Source organism: Carettochelys insculpta, chromosome 1, assembly GCF_033958435.1.
Source record: "Carettochelys insculpta isolate YL-2023 chromosome 1, ASM3395843v1, whole genome shotgun sequence".
NCBI lineage: Eukaryota > Metazoa > Chordata > Testudines > Carettochelyidae > Carettochelys > Carettochelys insculpta.
The window spans coordinates 283014156-283035693 of NC_134137.1; the positions used below are offsets into that span (position 1 = coordinate 283014156).

Below are 21538 nucleotides of genomic sequence, written 5' to 3' on the forward strand. Positions count from 1 at the left end.
GTAATTATGTAATGCTGTAAGATTTTTAGAACTAGTAGATCTCATCCTCTGATTTTATTCACACATTTGAGAGAAAACAAGCTGTCTTGGTTTTTCAACTGGCTTCTTAATGAAGAAAATATCCTGTGACAGCAGTAACCTTTTCTGCAGACAAGTTGTTTTAGTACTTCAAGCAATTTCCGGTTTCAGATACTTAGCACAGTGACTTTCAGTAATTCAGCAGTTTGAATTTTTTTGGGGGGCGGGGGGGCAGGAATGAGAAGATATAGGTATTGTTGTTATAAATTCACACTAACATACGTTCTCAGTTTCAAATTTAAAGGTTTATCTTAAAATATAATTAAAAAATAGGGTTAAATAAAACTTTTAAAAAAGTGCATTTCTATCCATGTGCCAGATACCATCTGATCTGCACAAGTACAATAGGAGTACTACATAAATACCAGTACAGAAAGCTGTATGCTGAGATGGGGAGTTCCAACACCAAAAGGAGGTTATTTATATTCTGTAAGTAAGTTCCAGTCTAACATCAGGGAGCAGGAAATTATACAGGGATCCCAAGAACCTGTGACAAGACAGCTGCATGGGTGAAGAGAAGGAGATAATCAAGTGGACAATGTATTCATACAGACAGCACTTGAGTACAATTTATACTCTCTAGCTCACTTGTTTTAATGCATCATCACACTCAAGGCAGAATTTTTTTGTGTATGTATAAGAGTCGGGTTGAAGCAAGCCTAGCACTATAATTTGACTTAACTGTGCAGGGAATACAATGCCTTAGTCAAGCATTTAGTTAGTCCAAGTTGTAACTGCACAATTCATGATTAAACTACATACATTAGGATTTCCAGTTAAAGCACCAGTTTTCTGTTACAAACCAAGGCAAGAAACTTAATTTCTCAAAACCATACTTTATTTTTAAAGGCAACTAGAAGTCTTTCAGAACTATATTTCTTAAGCAAAAAAGAATTCACATCTCTTTCCATTTTGCAGGGCAATTAGAATGAGAAATAAAGCATTTGTGTGTTATTTTTGCATGTGTTGTCAAGTTCCTAAACAAGTCCAGATTTAATTTAAAATAGTGACATCCATTATGGCTTAAGACACAGAATTACAAGATTACAAGACAGAAAAACTGTCAGAAGACCCCAAAATGACCAATAGCTGCTTATGATAAACTTTCCAACATGAGCAAGAGGCAATTTTAGTAAAGACAAACAAAATGGCAGCAGCAAGTGTCTTCACCGTTAGTTACGAACCCACAGAGCACAGCAGCAAAGACACTGTTCCAAGGATACCCATGCTGTAATTTCACAAAGTGTTAAAAATATGCACTAGCTCCACCAACTAATCCACCTGTTATTTATCCCAAACCCCAAGAATCATGACCAACTGAAGCACTGACCACTGTAACAGCATTAACTTTTGATTTTAATATAGAGATGGAAGACTGGGGTTATGGTAGTAGAAAAGGACTCAACTGCTCTGAACTGAACTGACAAAGAGGACAGAGACAAAAGTTGAAGACTTTGGCCAGAGATTTCATTTGTAAGAACACTAGGACTCAGACTCCCTCAGAACCCAGAGTTGCTCTATTGTGGGGTTTATTCTGTCTTTGATGAGAGGTGATGATAGAGACAAGTTTCTTTCCTTCTATTTTTCAAATGATTGAAGCCTGGCAAAAAGAGATGTCTCATCAGGAAGAGTACAACTAGCTGAAGACCTGCCAGTGAAGAAAAGGAGTGCACCACTACAGACAGTAGAGTGCTCTCCCCTACCCACTTTGACAGAAATAATGCGCAGTATTACACGCACGTGGGACAGGAATATAGTAAGTAAACTACCTAATCTCGGTGCTATTTGCAATAAAATGTGCATCATGCCAGAACTAGCAAACTACAGTCACACAGCAGAAGACCAAACTTAAGTTTTAAGCAATGCTAGCACTATTGTCACAAGTTCCAGTGTATAATGAATTACAATATTGGTGACTCTTATTAGTTTGGCTCTAACCAGGATCTAAAGCTACTCATCAAAATGTAAAGTAAATAAAAGGGTATGTAACTAACTACAGACACCTCCTTTATCCATTTAATACTGTGAAACAATTGCCTCATCATACCATTAGACCAATTTTCCTGTCTTGGATAATACAGGATCCTGGTATTACATTTTCTGCTTCTTTATTTGCTGGGGAGTGAAAGCCAGGAGGAGAGTTTGATTTAAAACCATTTTTTGTTAAATCAGACCATCTATTCTAAGAATACAATCTATTGTAAGTCTTAATTCAAAGGAGACAGCATATAATGTTTTTAACAAATGGCTGCAACTCTTGGGTAGAAAGGAAGGATCGGAAGTGTATGTAACCAATCACTGCAAAAAGTTTGATGCTTGGGGCAAGGAGGTGGACTCTCTTTAAAGCACCCCAGTTCTCTTCACGAGAAGATCAGAGGTACAATGGTTTGTGTTATTGCAACAGCTGCATCTATTAAGTAATGGATTCTTTTCTCCATACACATATGATTTTATTAAAAGGGAATTTATGGTTTACTTCCAAATTTGGCTGACAGTTTGCTGATAAGATTCATGACCTTGGGGTTGTTCTGATACTTGGACATATTTGCTGGATTCTGGGCAACATCTTGGAATGCAACCATAACTTCTGGATCCTGTAAAAGCAAAGAAATATATTATAGTTTTACTCTAATAAAAAAGCTTAAAAACATTTAAAGCAAATTTAGCACTAGACTGACAATGCTGGTGTGACTCCCAAGTCAATCTAGTCAGGGCTTGGATGAGACACCTTTAAAACAAATCCATGTTACACAGGACGTAGAGCAGGCAATTAATTAGTTATCACAGGAGTCAATACTGAACTAATGCCGCAACAAAGTGGGAGATGCCATGTTACAGACATGTCACTCAATATGGTAAGGATGCAAGGTTTGACAGTATTTGAATTTTCGTGACTATGTCCTGCATAAATATTCCACCTGCTGTTTTATTTAGGTACAGAGAACTCTCACATTCTTTACTGAAAAGTTCAAGTATGCTATTAGACAAAATAAAACTCTGAGAAGTGGGAAAGCAAAACTCTCACGCACATTAAGATTAGAAATACCACACGAGGCACGTGCACTTCATAAAGCCTCAAGTGCAGATTTTGGATCTTAACTTCGACAAGGAAACAAAAGCCATTTATGTTAGTGTCCTACAGCAGGGGTGGGGAACCTCTGTCAGGCATGGGCCACTGACTCACAAAAAACCAGTCTGGGGCTGTACATGAGACCTCACTACTCACAAGTGAGAAACAAAATAGATAAAAACAAAACAAATCTCTACAACTTTCACACTTAACTCCACATGTACCACACTTCACCCTGAGAGAGAAGGGGGGGGGTGCTAAAGACTCACAGCTTTTGGATCATGGCACAGAGACTTGCCATGGACCAAATCAAATTAAAGCCAGGGGCCAGATCCAGCCTGCAGGTTCTTCATCCCATCTTAAAGGCTCAGGTGCTCTTACGTGTAGAGCCCAGAGCACAAGGAGTGTAAATGAATGTGCAATCCAATGTCTTCATATTCCAAGGAGTTTGGTGTTAACGCTTTCATATGAAGATGGTAAAGTTGGACGAAGTCAGTCTGCTTTCTCAGCCTACTGAAGATATATGCAGACTTGAGGGGGCCATGTTCCTCCAAACTCCTATGTTGTAGGGCATCCATGATAATTTAAAACTTACAGGATGTTTCATACTGCGGTCAGGAAAGAATTTTTATATGCTAAACACACTTTAAACCATATGTCCAATGGCTATTTGCACGTTCAGTATGACATTTCAGAAAGTCTGCCTTACATTTCTTCCTTACAGCTGTAGGATTTCCTTCAGATCTTCAGTTTTGGGCTGATATTGAGCAGACTGTTTCAGCCCAAAAAACAGCGAGATAAAATTATGAAAGGGGGGGATTGACAAACAGGGAATTTTATAAGAAGGTACTTTGTTATTTTAACTAGTGTGTTTATTGATACAAACAGGATTTTTAACTACACCAATTTTAGCTTCACTCCTTAGCATGGAGGAGCCATTACTAAGATACAGCAGACCCCTGCCTGCAGGAGCTGGAAAAATGACTAGCACCAGTGCTGGTCAGTTTCCTGGCTCCCGCAGGGAGTCAGGGACCAGGTGGCGGCATTGCTCCAGCCCCTGACTAGCATATCACTGATCAGTTTCCTGGCTCCCCACCACCCTGTCAACCAGACGCAGCTGCCTGCCTGGCCTCCCCCAGCTGGGAGAAGCCATACATGGCAGACAACTGCAGCAGCGCTGCTTCTCCCAGGTGGGGGAGATGGGCAGGCAGACAGCTGCAGAGTGGCTTTGAGTTGCGCTTAACTTGAACTTGCACATTTCCAGGGTTGACTATGTATTTTTTTGTACTCTGAGTGCAACATCTTTGAAATTTGCACTATTGGCCTAACTGAGTCTTTTCATATTTAAGTCTATAGTGTGCTTCTGAATTATTTTATTGAACATCTGGTGTGGAACAGATCATGGTTTACTTGACCATCAATGCTATGGCTGGAAGGCTCTCTATGATGAACCTCTTGTACTTTAGTAATAGCTGCACTAGACAACTGAACTGTTCTCTTCACTCAATTAGATAGAGCACTATCTTAAATTCAAATTTAGGAAGTGACAATGCCCAGAAAAGAGCAATTATAATACAAGAAAAACTGTTGTAAGTGCTCAAATGTAGCTGCACAAAATGTACATTAGGCAAGCCCTTTTCTTCACTTCCTGTAACACCCATCTTAACAGATTCTTTCAGAGACTAAAACCTCAACAGATGCTGGCTAAAATAAAATATTAGAAAAAATTTCAACAGGCTCTAGCAGTACAGAAAAAAAGCTAACATAGCTCTTGAAACATTTGTGGTTGAGACAGAGAGATAGAGCGCGTGCTTTTATTAAAGACCTACAGAACTCAGAGCGCAACTTCAATGAAGACTATTCTACAGGGCTTGATTTTAGAGGCAGTTAGAGGTTATGACTAATGGCTATACACACAGAAGACTAACCGCTTAGCTAGGTGTTAACATTAAGCATTACCATTTGCTAAATGCAGATAGAACCAGTCATTCCAGCTACTCTGCAAGTCACCTGACCATTAGGGAAAGGCAAACAAAGGCCTGGCATGTGGTAGCATTCAAAAGCCAAGGAATGTTCTCAATAACTGGCACAGAATGATTTAAAGTAATCAGCATGTGAAACATGACCATCACCAATAACTACAGGCATCTGAACAGAGGTGTTGCCCTATTAAAAGCAGTGCACAATAGAACTTAAAAGCCATGTTCAGCAATGGCTTCTGCACTGAGAACTATTTAAATCTGTCTACACCAGCAGTTAAGGCACTTTTAGCAGCCGTTTAGCGGGAAAGACTTTCAGGATTGAGCCAACTTTTAGGATATTTTAGAAACTCTTTTCTTCCAATCATGCTCCATTGCTAATTGTAAAGTTTGGCCAGTGTTAAGATGATAATTGGTAATAGCATGTTTACCACTTTTACATTGTTGCTTTGTAGTATTAACAGAGAGATAGCCATGTAGTCTGTATTCTAACAAAACAAATCATTCATGTAAGTACTTTAAAGACTAACTAATTTATTAGGTGATGAGCTTTCATGGGACAAACTCACTTCTTCTGGGATTTCATACATAGTAAGATGGATTTGCCAGATCAGTTGTTCATCCAGTCAAATATTCTGCCTTTCAACAAGATTTATCCTTACACATTTGAGAGACAACAAGCCTTTCATTCACAGTAGGGCATATCTAATAGTAAAAGTGTAATGACAGAATCCTATAAAAACATGCAGCAGAGCTCAGGCTCAAAAACCTAGAGCACGTACTGTACTGTACAATTCTAATTTTGTCAAGAATCTTAATACAGTTGGAAGGTCAGGAGTTCTAATTAACCATACCAAACAGACAAATAGCATATAGGTTCATCCAAGAGTGGTGCTGCCCATGCTGGTAGAAAGAAGATTTCACTAACTGCTTGCCATTCGTCTTAAGGGAAAAAAGCCTCCCTACTTGAGTAAGAAACATTTTTGCTCCTCTTGTAAGTGACAAGAAAACAGATGTGTCCTCGTTCTGTAAATTTATGTTTTATCACTACAAGTCCTCACCTGCATGGCTGCAACAACCTCTGGATCACTGAGAATTTCATTCAGACCGGGCATCCCTGCCATGCCCGGCATCCCTCCAGGCATTCCTCCAGGAAACCCACCTGCAACAGAAAAAAAGACAATTAAATTCAGTCATCTATATAGAAGCATATATCCCAAGATAGCTATCTTTCACTAGTCCCGACCAGGAAGGTGAACAAACAGGTATTCCATAGGGCTACTGGTGTTCCACCAGCTATAAAGTAGGGACAACATCACTTTTCCACCTATGAAAAATATGCATCTAATTTTGCTCATATTTTTGTAGTCTAAGGCAAATAGGAGGCTCAAAGTCTGCAGTTATTTTGTGTTAACTCACCAAAAACAGGTGAAGCCTATCAGTTCAAACCCAGTAGAGCAAAAAAAGGATTTAAGTGTCTAAAACAGAAGTAACATGTGGCAGCAAGTCAGCAGTGAGACAACTTATGAAAAAGCACACTCAGAAATCTGTGGCTGAATGTTTAGCTTATGAAGTAACATAATAAGCAAAGTGCCATAATATATATCCATTTTGGACACTACACCAGAGTACGTTACATCGTGTGTGCTGCACTAAGCACGTGGGAGGGTCACTGACAATTTATCAATCTCCTGGCAGAGCTGGTTGAAAGCTAGCCTGCACTTGGGGTACTCCATCTCCAAAAAAGCCTTCCCATGCTCTGATACAAGAGTCCCATTTCTCACCCATCCTCACTGCCAACAAACTATATTGTCAAGTGCATGCAACTGTTGAAGTCTTATTTTAGCCCAACAATGGGAAAGAGGTGGGTTTTCTCCAAACACGGAATTTGTGTCTTGAATTCTACTGTCTTTTGATAAACTACTCAACTGAACCACAACTCACTCATAGCACATTTCCCAATATTCAGTCTGTATTTCTCTTTACCCAATCTCTTCTTACCACTTTCCAATAGGACTCTCAAGACCATCTTGGACAACCCTTTTTTCTTCCTTAAAGAACTTTTTACACAGTTTTATTCCCCACTCTTAGTTGGCTGAGTATATGTATTTCTTCCCATACACAACTTTTCAACGCAACAATTTTCATTGTTGAGCTCTAAATCCCCCCACATTTAATTCTATACACAATGGGTACACTAGCAAGTTTTGCCAACAAACCCCCAATTTTACCAACAAAACTGGTGGAATGTCCACACACAAAATGCATTTTGTCAAAGGTACATCAACAAAAGTCAGTACTTCCGCCAACAACCTTCTGCCTCTCCCAGATGAGGAAGGGCACCTTTTGTCAACTGAGTGTCCAGGAGAATGGGCAGCCTTGACTGCTGTGCTTCTACATGTCTGTTTTGTTGAGAGAGGAGCCAGGCAGTCCAGCCACTCTGTCAACAGAGCAGGGCGCTCTTCAGATTGGCTTTTGTGTGTGGCTGCATTCTGCTGACAGAAATTTTGTTGGGAAATCTCTTCCGACAACGATTTCTGTTGACAGATCGCTGTAGTGTAATCGCAGTCCATGAGTTTCACTCAGTGAATTATAGGCAGAGACCTCATGCTCTTCATGCTCCCTGCATAAACTGAAGCCTTTTAAGATTTCATAAGTTCTTGTTCTCACAGCCTCTCTCCTCACTGAAGGACAAGTGAGAATAAATTAATGCTATGACCCTACCTCACAAGGAGGAACCAACCCTCTGTGCCTAATTGATTCGGATTTTCAAAATATAAAATACCTGGAAAGCCACCAAACTGAGCTCCTCCTGCCTGTCGCCTGGCTTCTTCCTCCTGCAAATGAAAGCACAATTCCACAAAACACAGTGAAAGGCAGATAGGAGGCCAAGTGGCCTTTTAGGAAAAAACAGCAGGAACTAGATTTGACACACTTAGGGCTTGTCTACACTTGCCCCCACTTCAAAGGGGGCATGTTAATCAGGGCCACAGGAGATTACTGCTGCAGTGAATACACAAACACTTCATTAGGCTAATTTTCCCCCTTCAAAGTTGCTGCGGCACTGCAACTTCATTAGTAATCTCCCGTGGCCCTAATTAACATGCCCCCTTCCAAGTTGGGGGCAAGTGCAGACTCAGCCTTAGAGTGTGGTAATCAACAGCAGGCAGATCACAGGTCAAATTCACACACTTTTGAACGGATGCCAAAAATCTTTATTTTATTTCATTTTTTAATTATTTTCTCTGGAATCTGGACCCTAACTATACCATTACCAAGAAATTTTGAGCTAACCAGAAACAAAATTGACAACACCTGCTTAAGAGCCTAGTGGTGAGTAAGGCCGTATTATATAGTCATGGGTATCACAGACAGTAAACAAAAATTCATGGACTATGTCCATGATTTATATATACTTGACAATCCAGGATGCGGGAGGGGAGATGGGAAAAAGAGAGAGAGGAAAAGATGGCCTGGGGGGGCTGGAGGTGTGAGGGTGTCAAGGGATGGCCTGTGGCCCTGGACTTCTGCTGGTGCTGGGGGGCGGTGTTCCCAATAAGCTGTGCATTTGTCCAGCTCCTCAGGAGAAATTCAAATTCCTCCCAGCTAATTAGCAGAGCACCCATACCTAGGTTTTGTATTTGTATTGGTGGTGCACATTTGTATATGGCTCAGTGCACACAGAAAAAATTGTTCTGCTCATGGATGGGAAAAACCACACATGGATTGAAAAGATTAGAAGAAACATTGGCTGAAGGTAGTGGTGGAGTCTAGTAGATCCTCTCAGAAGAGGGGACATGTCCTGACAGTTCCCTGAGCTCTGTGTACTGCCTGTCCCACATACCTGCTCCACAGCTGGAAGCTTCAAGAGCAGTTCTTGCAGATGGAGACAGTATATAGGACTAGGAGCTGAGAGAGGACTGTTGCCAATGTTGTGGTGTTCCTTCCCAGGTAAGCACCACCCAGAGCCCTCCAATGCACCAGCCTCCAAGCCCCACCCTCAGCCAAACTGCTGCTGCTGGGGAAGGTAGACACAGTGGCCCAAACACTGTCACAGCAGCAGCTGATGCAGCCTGCGCTGCTCAGAAGGCGCCCCCCGCCAACCCCAAGGCAGTGGCTCCAGAGGTCTAAGAAAGTCACAGAATCCATAACACACACACACACAGGCTTAGAGCTGAGGACCACATAAGTATAAACACAAGTGAAAGGAAAACCAGGTGGCAAGGTAGAAAGTAGGCTATAAGAGAAACTAGGAATAAAAAGTATAAAATCAGAATCATGGTCAGCAAAAAAACTTTTGTGTTGAGACTAAGTTTTCTGCAGTTCAGCCGTGAACACAGGCAATTCATGTGCTTCAATTACTGTTAAAAGTTGAATTTTTAAGAAAATGATTGCACTGCTGTGTGGCCAAAAAAGTAAAGTCACATGGGGGTGGAACTGGCAACAGGCTACTCCAGATTCAACAGAATCCACTTTGGATTTCACTGTCTCAACTACAGTAATCCCTCAACTTTATGGACCCTGATTTAGTGGACTTCAGGAACAACAGACCCTGCTGTTTCTGAAGCTTGCTTAACTGGGGCCTGTAAAACCCAAAATACTCTCCCACCCACTCCTCTAATTAACTTACTGAGGCAAAGCTGCCGCAGCCTGGATGAGCTCCATGCAGATGGCACTCATGTATGCATCCCACCCATGGTGGGAGGAGCACATGGCAGCTCCAGCAGTGGCTATTCCAGGCCGCAGTGGTGGCAGCTCTTGCTGCTGCACATGACAGAGCCCCCAGGTGTGTGTGTGTGGGGGGCCTTGCTGCTGCATGTGGTGGAACTCCTCAGACGTGGCAGGGCCTTTTCTACTGCTTGCAACAAGACACTGGCTGCCAGTGGGACCCCCAGCAGCAGCAGAATCCCTGCCATGGCGAGGCCCCCAGCAGCAGTGGGTCTGGCAGCCCCTCCTACGGCAGAGAGTAGCAGGTATTTTTTTTGAGGAAGAATGGGGGAGCCTGGTGGGAGTGGGTGGCAGTAAACCCTCTGATTTAACAGACACTCCTCCTCCACATTAGTCCATTAAATCCAGAGTTTACTGAAGTCAAACCACCCAATACATACAGCAGCTAGCACAACCGGGTCCATGATTCAGACTCCTAGAAGTCAACACAACACAAGTACTATAGTCCCGTTTTAAAAATATACTTCAAAGGGATTGCATACAATAGAAAAGTTGACCTCCCACCACTCCCAAGATTAGGCAGCACTTTCTGTATGAAGACCTCACCCTCTGTGCTTTTTCATGTTCCTCTCGGGCCTTCTTTACTCTCTCCATCCTTTCCCTGATTTCTTTTTCTTCACGCTTTCGCTCATACTTCCTGCGATGTTCAGCAATCTTCTGAGCCTGAAGCAGGAAGAAACAGTGAGTAGTCTTGTGCATTGCCAATAGAGCAATGATGGACAATGTAGGCTAATGAGTGGGCCACATGAGTGGCCACCCTTTATCTCAGTGGGCCACAAGATTGTTATAACCAAGACAGTCTCCCAGAATAGGATAGTTTTGCAAAACCCCCTTCTGCACCCAAGCCTTCAAAACACACATCGGGCAAACCAGTTTAATTGATGCCTTGATGTAGACAGTTGATCCAACAAGACCTAATCTGAACAGGCCCTATATATACTTCCTTAGGATCCAGGAAAGCCAACTGCATCACACTTAGCTGGATTTGACAACGAGATGCTTGGAGCAGTACTCAGTTACCAGGACTGGTCTTGGCACAACCAGCACTGTAAGAGATACTTTCCTTTGCCATAACCCAATAAATCTGATCCAAAGAAACCACCTTCTTGGTTCTTCTGGCTTATAAGGTGACTTATAGAATGAACCCTTTCATCTAGGATTTAGCATGGACTTCTACTCCAAAGATGGCTAACCAGCCCTACTACTTATACGTGGAGAGACATTAAGCAGATTCTGCAGCAGAGATTTCAGGACCTTTTTGAATAAAGCCTTGTAGACGTTTTGCTATTTATTCCTTTCTGAGACATTTCATGTTTGTCTGAAGCAAGGAACAGTTTGCAGGATTAGAAGAAACTCACCTATAGTCTTTTTAGTTGGCAACATGATCTTGAGCAAGACCACAGGCAAAAAAAACAACAAAAAAACACTGATCCTATTCCATACCTATTAAAAATTTGCACATTAACTATTTACCATTCGTTTTTATATACCCTGTTAGCTGTCACAGAACCAAAACAGAAGAACCATTACGCAAAATATTTACATCATCAATTTATGTACTGTCCAACTTTGGAAAGTGTGTAATATTCCTCCAACTATAAACTACTGCTCAGAAATGGCTCACTGATCACATAGCTCAGCATGAGAAATTACAGTGTTCTGCAGAGACCAATTCATTAAGTGTAAATGCTTTTAAGGAAAGCATATGCTGCCTCCTAGTGGTAAAATAGTGGAAAGAAGTTACTCACTTGTAGTAACAATGGTTCTTTGAGATGTGTCCCCGTGGGTGCTCCACAGTAGGTGTCAGGCTCGCCTGGCGCTGCAGATCGGAATTCTTCCAGCAGTTTCCACTGGATCGCGCATGTGCTGATGCATGCCACTCCCTTGCGCGCCCTCGGTCATATGCGCAATCCGGTCCCCGCCAGTTCCTTAACCAACCGCCCCGGATGCTCCTGAAAAACATCAGATAGAGATCCAAAGCGTGGAGGATGGGCGGGTAGTGGAGCACCCACGGGGACACATCTCAAAGAACCATCGTTACTACAAGCGAGTAACTTCTCTTTCTTCTTCGAGTGGTCCCCGTGGATGCTCCACAGTAGGTGACTACCCAGCAGTAACCCCAAGTAAGGAGGTGGGTACTCGATTCATGTGGAGCTTGCCCTTGAGAGGACTGCTGTCGACAGATGGGTATCCTCATCGAACACCCGATGCAGGGCATAATGCTTGGCGAAGGTGTCGTAGGGATGACCAAGTCGCCACTCTGCAAATGTCTTTCAACGCGATTCCCTTGAAGAAGGCCGTTGATGCCGCCACCGCTCTGGTGGAGCGAGCCCTGGGCGGGGCTAGCAAAAGGGGTCTTTCAAAGCTCATAGCACAGTTGTATACAGGACACAATGTGGTTTGAAATTCTCTGGGAAGAGAGGCCTTCCCCTTTCGACCTGGGAGCGAGAGACACCAGAAGCCTGTCCGTTTTCCGGAAGGGCTTAGTTCTGTCTATGTAAAAGGCCAACGCCCTCCTCACATCTAGGAGGTGCAGGCGCGCCTCCTTGCTGGAGCTGTGAGGCTTCGGGTAAAACGAGGGTAATACTATTTGTTGGTTAATGTGGAACTCCGAGGAAACTTTTGGAATGAAGGCTGGGTGTAACCGTAAGATCACCGCCTCCTTTGAGAATACTGTGCAGGGCGGCGTTGCCATCACTGCTGCAAGCTCGCTCACCCTGTGGGCTGACGTAATCGCAAGAAGGAAGGTTTTTTTCATGTTAAGTAGTCGGAGGGGTACCGTGGCTAATGGTTCGAAAGGTGGTCCCGATAGCGTGTGGAGTACCAAGTCCAAACTCCACGACGGTGGTAGTAGTTTTCGAGGAGGGTACAGGTTTACCAGCCCCTTCAAGAACCTTGTGACGATAGGATGGGTGAATACGGTGGGCCCTTCCTCTTTGTGCCAAAAAGCTGATATAGCTGTGAGGTGGACTTTTAGTGAGGATAGAGAGAGCCAGTCTTGTTTGAGGTCCAGCAGGTATTCTAGAATTACAGTTATAAGGACGTCCAGAGGAGCTAACTGTTTGCCAGAGCACCACGCAGTAAAGCGTGTCCATTTCTGTTCGTAAGTCCTCCTGGTGGAAGTCCTTCGGCTACACTCTAAGACTTGTCTTACTCCCCCCGTACACGTGCTAAGGTGCTGAGCCATGCATTAACCATGCTTGTAGGCGGAGTCCCTGAGGGTGCGCGTGCACTATGGACCCCTGAGCCTCTGTGAGTAAGTCCAGCGGTACCGGTAGGGGGAGCGGTGGAGGATCCGTCATGTGCAGAAGCAGGGGAAACCACTGTTGTCAGTCCCAAGTTGGAACTATGAGTATCATGCGAGCTCTCTCCCTTCTGGCTTTCTGCAGAACCTTGTGGATAAGTGTTGTGGGGGGAAACGCGTAGAGTAGAGGGCCCTTCCATGAGACCATGAATGCGTCCCCCAGGGACCCCCACCCTATTCCTGCTCTGGAGCAGTACTGAGGGCATTTCTTGTTGCACTGGGTGGCAAACAAATCAACTTGGGGAAACCCCCAGGTGCGAAATATGCGTCACAGCATGTCGGAGCAGATCTGCCATTCGTGCATGAGTGCGAAGCGCCTGCTCAGCTGATCTGCCTTCACGTTGTGGGCGCCCGGCAAGTATGAGGCTTTCAATGTTATGTTGTTGGCAATGCACCAATCCCACAATTGGACTGCTTCTGCACATAGCGCACGGGACCGTGCCCCTCCTTGTCGATTGATGTAGAACATGGTGGAGGTATTGTCGGTATTGATCCTGATTACTTTGCCGTGCAGGTATTTCCGAAAATGTCTGCAGGCATTGAACACTGCTCTGAGCTCCAGTATGTTTATGTGCAGTGTCTGTTCCGCGGGGGACCATAGCCCTTGCATCACCTTGCTGCCAATGTGCGCTCCCCATCCTATGTGGGAGGCGTCAGTTGTAAGAAAAATGGAAATTTGTGGTTGGTGGAAGGGCACTCCCACTAGCAGGTTCTTGGGATCTGCCCACCACACGAGCGACTTCCGTACCTCCGTTGTGGGCGATACTACCCTGTGAACGGCACGGGCTGCCGGTCTGTAAATGCTCGCCAGCCAATGCTGCAGGCTTCACATGTGTAACCTGGCATTCTGGACCACAAACGTGGTGGCCGCCATGTGCCCCAACAGTTGCAGGCATGTTAGGATCGGCACCGCGGGGCTGTACATCATGACTTGCACCAAGGATTTGATGGTGCGGAAGCGGGCGTCGGGCAGGTATACCCTCGATGCAAAAGAGTTTATGCGCGCCCCTATGAACTCTGTATCTTGCATGGGTTCGGTCTTTGACTTTGCAAGGTTGATAACTAGACCCAGCGCAGTAAACGTGTTCGCGGTAACACATATCATGCGTAGGACCTCTGCCTTTGAGGCCCCTTTCAGTAGGCAGTCGTCCAGGTATGGAAAAATAAACACGCCCTGCCTGTGCAGGTAAGCTGATACCACTGCCAGGGTTTTGGTAAAGACTCTGGGTGCCGAGGATAGGCCGAACGGAAGAACCCTGTATTGGAAATGCTCCCTTCCGACCGTGAAGCGGAGGAAGCGTCTGTGTGCCGGGTGGATTGTTATATGAAAGCAAGCGTATTGTAAGTCGAGGGCTGCAAACCAGTCTCCATCGTCCAGTGATGTAAGTATGGAGGCAACTGTAATCATCCAGAAGCGCTGCTTGCGCAAGTATCTGTTGAGGCCCCAAAGGTCCAAAATCAGCCTCCAGCCTCCTGTTGTCTTCTCTGTTAGGAAGTATCGCGAGTAAAAACCTTTCCCTTGGAATTGTTCCGGTACTCTTTCCACCGCCCCTATGAACATGAGGTGATCTACCTCCTGCTTCAGCCTCGCCTTGTGAGAAGGGTCCCTGAGAAGAGGCCGGGTGGGAGGTTTCGTCGGTGGAAGTGACTGGAAGGGGATCGTGTAACCCGTGGCTATAATTTCCAGCACCCATTTCTCTGTTGTGATATTTTGCCATTGGGAGTGGAACAGCTTGAGGCGATGATGGAACATGAGGTGAGAGTGGCATTGAGCGATGGTGTTGATAGTGCAGTCCTCAACATACCCGTCGAACTTGATGCCTCTGGGCTTGCCCCGAGGTTGTGCGACTTTGTTGAGAACGTCGCCTGGGGGCCCTGTACTGTTGCTGCTGTTGATGGCACCCTTGGTCATAGCCTCACTGATATTGTGCGCGTTGTGGTTGGTAAGCGTAGCGCCTTTGCTGAGGATAGAATTTCTTTTTGTTGTATGGAGGAGTGTAGATACCCAAGGTCTTAAGTGTGGCCCTTGAATCTTTGCTACAGTGGAGGACCAAGTCGGTTGATTCTGCAAACAGCTTTTGCTTGTCGAAGGGAATATCCACGATCTTCGCCTATAGATCTCTGGGGATACCAGACGTCTGGAGCCAGGACTCCCTATGCATTACCACTGCTGCGGCTGTTGAGTGTGCCGCTCTGTCCACCACGTCCAGGGTAATCTGAACTACCGTTCGCAAGGCCGCGTATCCCTCCTGGACGATCGCCTTTAACACCGGCTTCTTGTCCTCCAGGAAGGAATCCATGAGAGAGGTAAGTCTAGAGTAGTTGTCAAAGTTATGGTTTGATAAATGTGCCGCGTAGTTTGCCGCTCTCAATAATAGGGTAGAGGAGGAGCAGACCTTCCTACTGAAGGGCTCTAATTTCTTAGCATCTTTATCTGACCCCCTGATTTGTACTGAGGCGTCTTCGACCTCTGCTGGGACGATTCGACCACCAAAGAATTGGGCTGTGGGTGGCTAAACAGGAATTCCATGCCCTTGGCTGGGACGAAGTATTTCTTATCTGCCCTTTTATTTGTAGGTGGAATAGAAGCCGGAGTCTGCCATATGTTAGTGGCTGACTCCATAATGGCTTCATCCAGTGGAATAGCGATTTTAGATGAAGCCGGGGGTCTCAAATTTTTCAGGAGTTTATGATGCTTCTCCTGCACCTCTGCTATTTGAATGTCCTGCGTGTATGGTTTTGAACAGCTCTTGGAATTGTTTAAGGTCATCCGGAGGGGAGACATCCCCGGGGACAATTGCCTCATCTGGGGAGGGTGAGGAGTAGCCGCCAGGATAAACCTCCCCCAAGTCCTCTGGCTCCCGAGTTCGCTGGTATGCTTGCTCCCTTGTGGGCTGTGAAGGAAAGTCTCGGGACTGTGGACCGAATTCCCCCTGGGACAGCTGTGTTCCTCTCCCAGAGAGAGTGTACACACGGGGGTATTGGCGAGGAGTGGGAAGGGATCTGCCCCTGGATCTAGACCTCTGATGTCAGTGTTCAGTATGATGAGGATGGCCATAACAACATGGACAAGGGCCCGGTGATGGAGACCTGGACCATGATCGGAGTGTGTACCCATGATGTCTGGGAGAGCGGGATCTCTGTGACGACACTGATAATGGTGTAGCTGGTATGTGATAGCAGTCAGAGGGATCCATGCCCAAAAAGGGTGAAGGTGGTTGAAGGAATGGTGATGGAGGTCCGAAATAGGCCGGTGGAGTTGCCGCCCTGCGACGCGGCGCGCATGTGCGTGCGCGCATGCTGGGTGATAACGGTATCGCAGCCCTGCCTGGAGATGGACTGAGGTGCCAGGTTTTGGCTCTAGCTTACCCTGCCCCTGCAGGGTGGATGCTGCCCCCTCCCGTGCCAGGGATCTCAGCCCCGCTGTCGGTGCCGCGCAGGTAGCTTCCTCCGGCGCCGCAGGGCCCTGTGCTGGGTGCCCCTGCGCCATCAGCGCCGTGAGAGCCAATGCCGCGTGAGGCGGCACCGCCGATTCCGGTGCTTGCTGCGCTGGCGCCCACGGCACCCTCAGTGCCGACTGCTGAATAGCCGGAGGCCCGGCCCCGGCCCCATGCACGACTGCGCTGCCGCTTTCATCAGTCCGCGGCTCAGGGCTCTGCTCTCCGCTCGTCCTGCTTGCTGAAACCACTGGCAAGGATAGAGCCAGGGAGAGTTTCCTCTTCTTTTGCACAGAGGGGGTCAAAGAAGCCGCCTTCCTTTTATGCGACCCAGAAGGCCCTTCTGTGTGAGGCTTCTCCAGCGGCTCAGGCTGAAGGGCCTTATCAAACAAGATCATTTTGAGCCTCATCTCTGTCCTTCCTGGCCCTGGCTGTAAGCTTAGCACAGTGCGAACACTCCTGGGTAACATGGGACTCCCCCAGGCAGCGAATGCACTTACTATGCCCACCAGAGGCCGGCATAGCCTTGCGGCATGACTCACACTTCTTAAACCCCGAGGAAGACATTGCAGTGAGTCTTTACTGTTAATAGGGTACTTAGCCGCTAATCAGTGCGTTCTACAACCCAAACAACATTCACAGCCTTCAGGGTAGCGGACGGCTTAACCAGCCTTCTTTGTCCGCTCCTCTTCCCTGCGTTCCTCTTCTCTCCTACTATTCTGTATGTTCTTTCCCCCCCCCCACTTTTTTTTTTTCCCTTTTGTATAATAGTGAGAACAACGAGCTAACAAGTAAAAACAACTATCTTATCTGTCTCAGGCTTTAGAGCCAGAGCGGATTCCGTCTGCAGCTGTTGGCGGTTGAGAAGGAACTGGCGGGGACCGGATGGCGCACATGACCGAGGGCGTGCAAGGGAGCGGCGCACATCGGCGCATGTGTGATCCAGTGGAAACTACTGGAAGAATTCCGATCTGTGGCGCCAGACGAGCCTGACACCTACTGTGGAGCACCCACGGGGACCACTCGAAGAAGAAGAAAGCATTTACTGTAACATGGGTTAAGAACATTGCCCCAGCACACTTCGCATTTTGAATAGTAACAGAGAGGTAGCCATGTCAGTCTGTACTACAACAAAACAAAGCAACAGAAATGTAGCACTTCAAAGACTAACAAAATGATTTATTCAGTGATGAGCTTTCGTGGGACAGACCCATTTCATCTGTCCCACGAAAGCTCATCACCGAATAAATCATTTCGTTAGTCTTTGAAGTGCTACATTTCTGCTGCTTTCTGTTCACATTCTGTGAGACAAGTCCCCTGTATCTGAGCCATAGGAACTTTCTAGAGAGCAGTACCTGCCGTAGCTACTTGAGTGTCCTCCTCAGTGCCAAATACTCTGCGCTGGATTTACATGACCAGGTCCTACTAAATTCAGATTGTAACTCGAGAACAACAAGACAGAAGGTGGCAGGTAACTGAATATGCAGATGTACCCCACTCAAAAGATTCAGTTACCTGTAACTAGCAATGGAGAGGAAATCAAGGAAATTTGTAGAGTTAACCTTATCTCTGAATGTGTGATGCTGCAAGAGAACTCAAAGACCCCAAGAAAAATGGCTGCAGCCTTTAGAAGATTCAAGAAAGTCTCTCCTCCAAGGAAGAATAGGCAGAAGCCATCAAGAAGCCAATTTATTCCATCATCCCACCCCACTTACTCTTGGGTGCACCTCCTTCAACATGGCACTAGCATCTTCATCATAATCCAGTTTACAAGCCAATGCAAGGTCACGTGCCGCCTCCTCCCAGTGACCGAGCAGTCTGGAATTGAAGACACATGAGGTTAGTCACAGTCTTGTTTCCCATCCTTCAATTTGGAACAGACAAGCTGTTAGACAATATCCCTTTACCTAGATCCACCTGAACCTTTTAGAAATGGATGCACAAATGGAGCACCTGAATGATAAGAAGTTCAAGACTTGCTGATAATTATTGCTAATCATGTGAAAGAAAAACCAAAAACCCAGAAGAGCATGAAGGCCTTAGGGGATACTTCCCTGATGTTTTATATGCCTACAACACAACTTTGCTAGAAGAGACAACAAAAAGAGTGCTGGGAAGTCAGTTGCTGCCATTCCTCTGTAATAGAGAAAAGAGGTTGGGGTTGCTGTTCAAAAACCCAAGGTGGTCCCTACTCAAAGTGGCATGGAGTATTACACCTCAATAACAGCTATCATGCAAGCTATGAAATTATCATTTGCTTAAATATCTACCACCATAGAGTCTTTGGCTTCTGCAAGCAGAGCTGTATACCTAGCCATGTCCTTGTCTGCCCACTCCGATGAGAACCTTGTTGATTTTGATGAAAGTCAGCAATTCAGAAAAGCTTTTTCCAGTTTTCACCAAATTTAATATATATTTCTGATCAGACTAGGGAGTGGGCCTAAAGGGCTCAAACAGAGAGGTTTTCAATAGCCTGATTTCCACTAAAATCGGGCTCACAGAGCATCCATTTGGTGCTGCAGGTAGAAGCATCTCCTTGCCACCATATCCCTTATCTTCTAGCCTTGAGGTCACTGCCTCACCATTATATCACGAGTGAGGATAAATTATTGTCACAAATATTTTCAGTGAAAGTCATGGACAAGTCACAAGCAAGAAACAAAAATTCACTGAAGCCTGTCCCCATGACCTCACCTGTCTCCTGACTGTCACTGGAAGTACCCTTTACAAAAGGGGAAAGAGGGTTCAGCCCCCACAGCTACTAGCCAGCTGTGGGTATCCCAAGTTTCTTGATACCTGGACAGCTGGTTGACCAAGCAGCTGCCTTCTCCTGCCATAGCTAGCCAGCTGTGGAGTTCCCACACAAAGGGCTGGGAAATAAGACTGCAAGGCTGGCTGGTAGTTCCAGCCCCAGAACACAAAATGTCAGAGGTCAATGCAAGTCATGGATTCTGTGAAATAACTGTAACCTTAATCATGAGTAACCAAATAGTGATTTAAGTGGAAGTCAGACTTTTTTTCCCAATTTTCCTCATAATCAATATAGTTGTGCCCTCTACAGAGATCCCTCCCACCTTCAGCTGAGGAGCAATGGGTGCAGGAAGCAGAGGTTGAGGAGGAGGAAGCCAGAGTTTGCAGAGCTTCTTACATCTGGGGGAGAAATCAGGAAGTAGATCTGATCTATCCAGCCCCTGTTGCTATGAAGGGGAAGCGGAAGTCCTGTCCTTCCCAGCCCAACAGGTACTAACAGCTGAGTACGGCACAGGGTAGGTGCCACCAACAAGGTCTTCACCCACTCTTTTCTCCTGCTCCACAGTGATTTCTCTGTTTCCTGCCCTGGCCCCCAAAACATACTACTGGGAAGGGACACAACCACTTTTGTGACTTCCCTTTGCTTACCCATCAGAAAGTTGTTTTCCAGCAGGATAGCAAGAAATCTGGAGGGGACAAGTTTTAAGCATGTGCAGTGACACAGAACTCCCCTGAGTCAAAATCTGATGTGTTAAGAAGAGAACCTCTATGGTCTTGAAAGTAGTTCACAAGTTAAAATATTGCAGATTGTGATCTAAACAGGTGCTCTTGGTACTGAGCCAATGCCTCAACATGATTTAACAGAACAGTGCCATCGTAAGGTTGCTAAAAGTACAATTTTTCAAATTATACAACCCTGGTCCTGATTTCCACAAATTACCAGAAGTTCTATAGTGCACTTTCCTAAGAGCAGAGTTCTTGAGTGTTCATTAAATGAGAATTCATGAGACATTCTCAAAGCCCTTCAGAAAACTTTGCTAATGTTCATCATAAGTTCTTCAAATTGTTACCTGAAGAGGTTACTACACACCAGTAATCCTGTTAAGTGATGCGAGTAATGTAGAGCAAATAAGGTTGCCCAGGGAAAGAAGCAAAAGCCGAGTTTTAATATTAAGTGGCATTTTTAATAGCTTAGCTTGTTTCTCAACTGCTATACACATCCCAAACAAGTTTACAAACTTCAAAAGATCATCCTCCTTTGGATGCATGGGTCAGAGCAGAAGACAGTTAAGACAACACCACAGGAAGTAACTACAGACTTTAATAAAAATATGTTTAGTAGTTTCATAGTAAAGCTCTTTTTTCTTTAAAAGGCAGCCACAAAACATCTGCTTAAATTATTAATTCTTCCTCGTTACATTTAATATGTCTATTAAAATAATTGATTACAAAAATTTCATAACAGATATCTGGACATTCTAGATAGAATTCTTCACTACCAGTCCTAAACAATTTATTTTTACTAGTATGAAGTGTGGTGGGATTCTTTGGCATGAAAGACTTGCAAAACTGAAGTTACACCAGCTCAGAATCCCAAATCAGAGATAGAAATGATAGTTCTACAATTAAGAATGTTCAACGATCATTCAAAAGACTTTGGTGATTGTTTATATATGGACATTTAACAAAAGAAACATTTACATGTTAAAATCATCTCCCTCCCTCCCTCAAAACATCAGCTACATAAACAATTCACAAACCACAAAGGATAAGGGTAGAGAAAGAACAAAAACTGCCTCCCTCCACTAACGAGTGAAGTGAGAGGTGAAACATGGCTGTAATTCTTTACCTGTGAGCTTTCCCTCGCCACTTGTAGGTCTGTGCTGAATCTGGGTTTATTTGAATGGCTCTGTCACAGTCTCTAATGGCAGCATTCGGCTTCTGTAGTTTCACAAAGACACTGACAAAAAACACAAGATTTATTGTACATATTTAAAAACCATACCCATAGAATGTTTTCCACTGCCATTTCTCAGGGCAAAAAAACCAAAACAAATGCATCTCAAGAAATCTAAAAACAGAAGATTTTGTGATGGTGAGAGTTGGCTACTGGACTTTACCACACAGCCCCTTGGTAGCCCCCAGGCAGGGCCACAACCAGCTTTCATCAATGTGCCTCAGTGTTCATTAG

General features: G+C 45.0%; 1 protein-coding gene across 1 annotated transcript in view; it reads right to left on the reverse strand.

The window, feature by feature from the left end:
- Positions 1-898: 898 nt before the first annotated feature.
- The window catches only part of ST13 (ST13 Hsp70 interacting protein), a 33479-nt gene continuing 12839 nt past the window's right edge, over positions 899-21538 (reverse strand). The window contains exons 7-12 of the mRNA XM_075009733.1: positions 21197-21307; positions 18312-18414; positions 10402-10518; positions 7913-7964; positions 6189-6289; positions 899-2672 (exon numbers count right to left, since the gene is read on the reverse strand). Coding sequence (XP_074865834.1) covers positions 2544-2672; positions 6189-6289; positions 7913-7964; positions 10402-10518; positions 18312-18414; positions 21197-21307 — 613 coding nt within the window. The 3' untranslated portion in view covers positions 899-2543. The remainder of the gene's footprint in view (positions 2673-6188; positions 6290-7912; positions 7965-10401; positions 10519-18311; positions 18415-21196; positions 21308-21538) is intronic.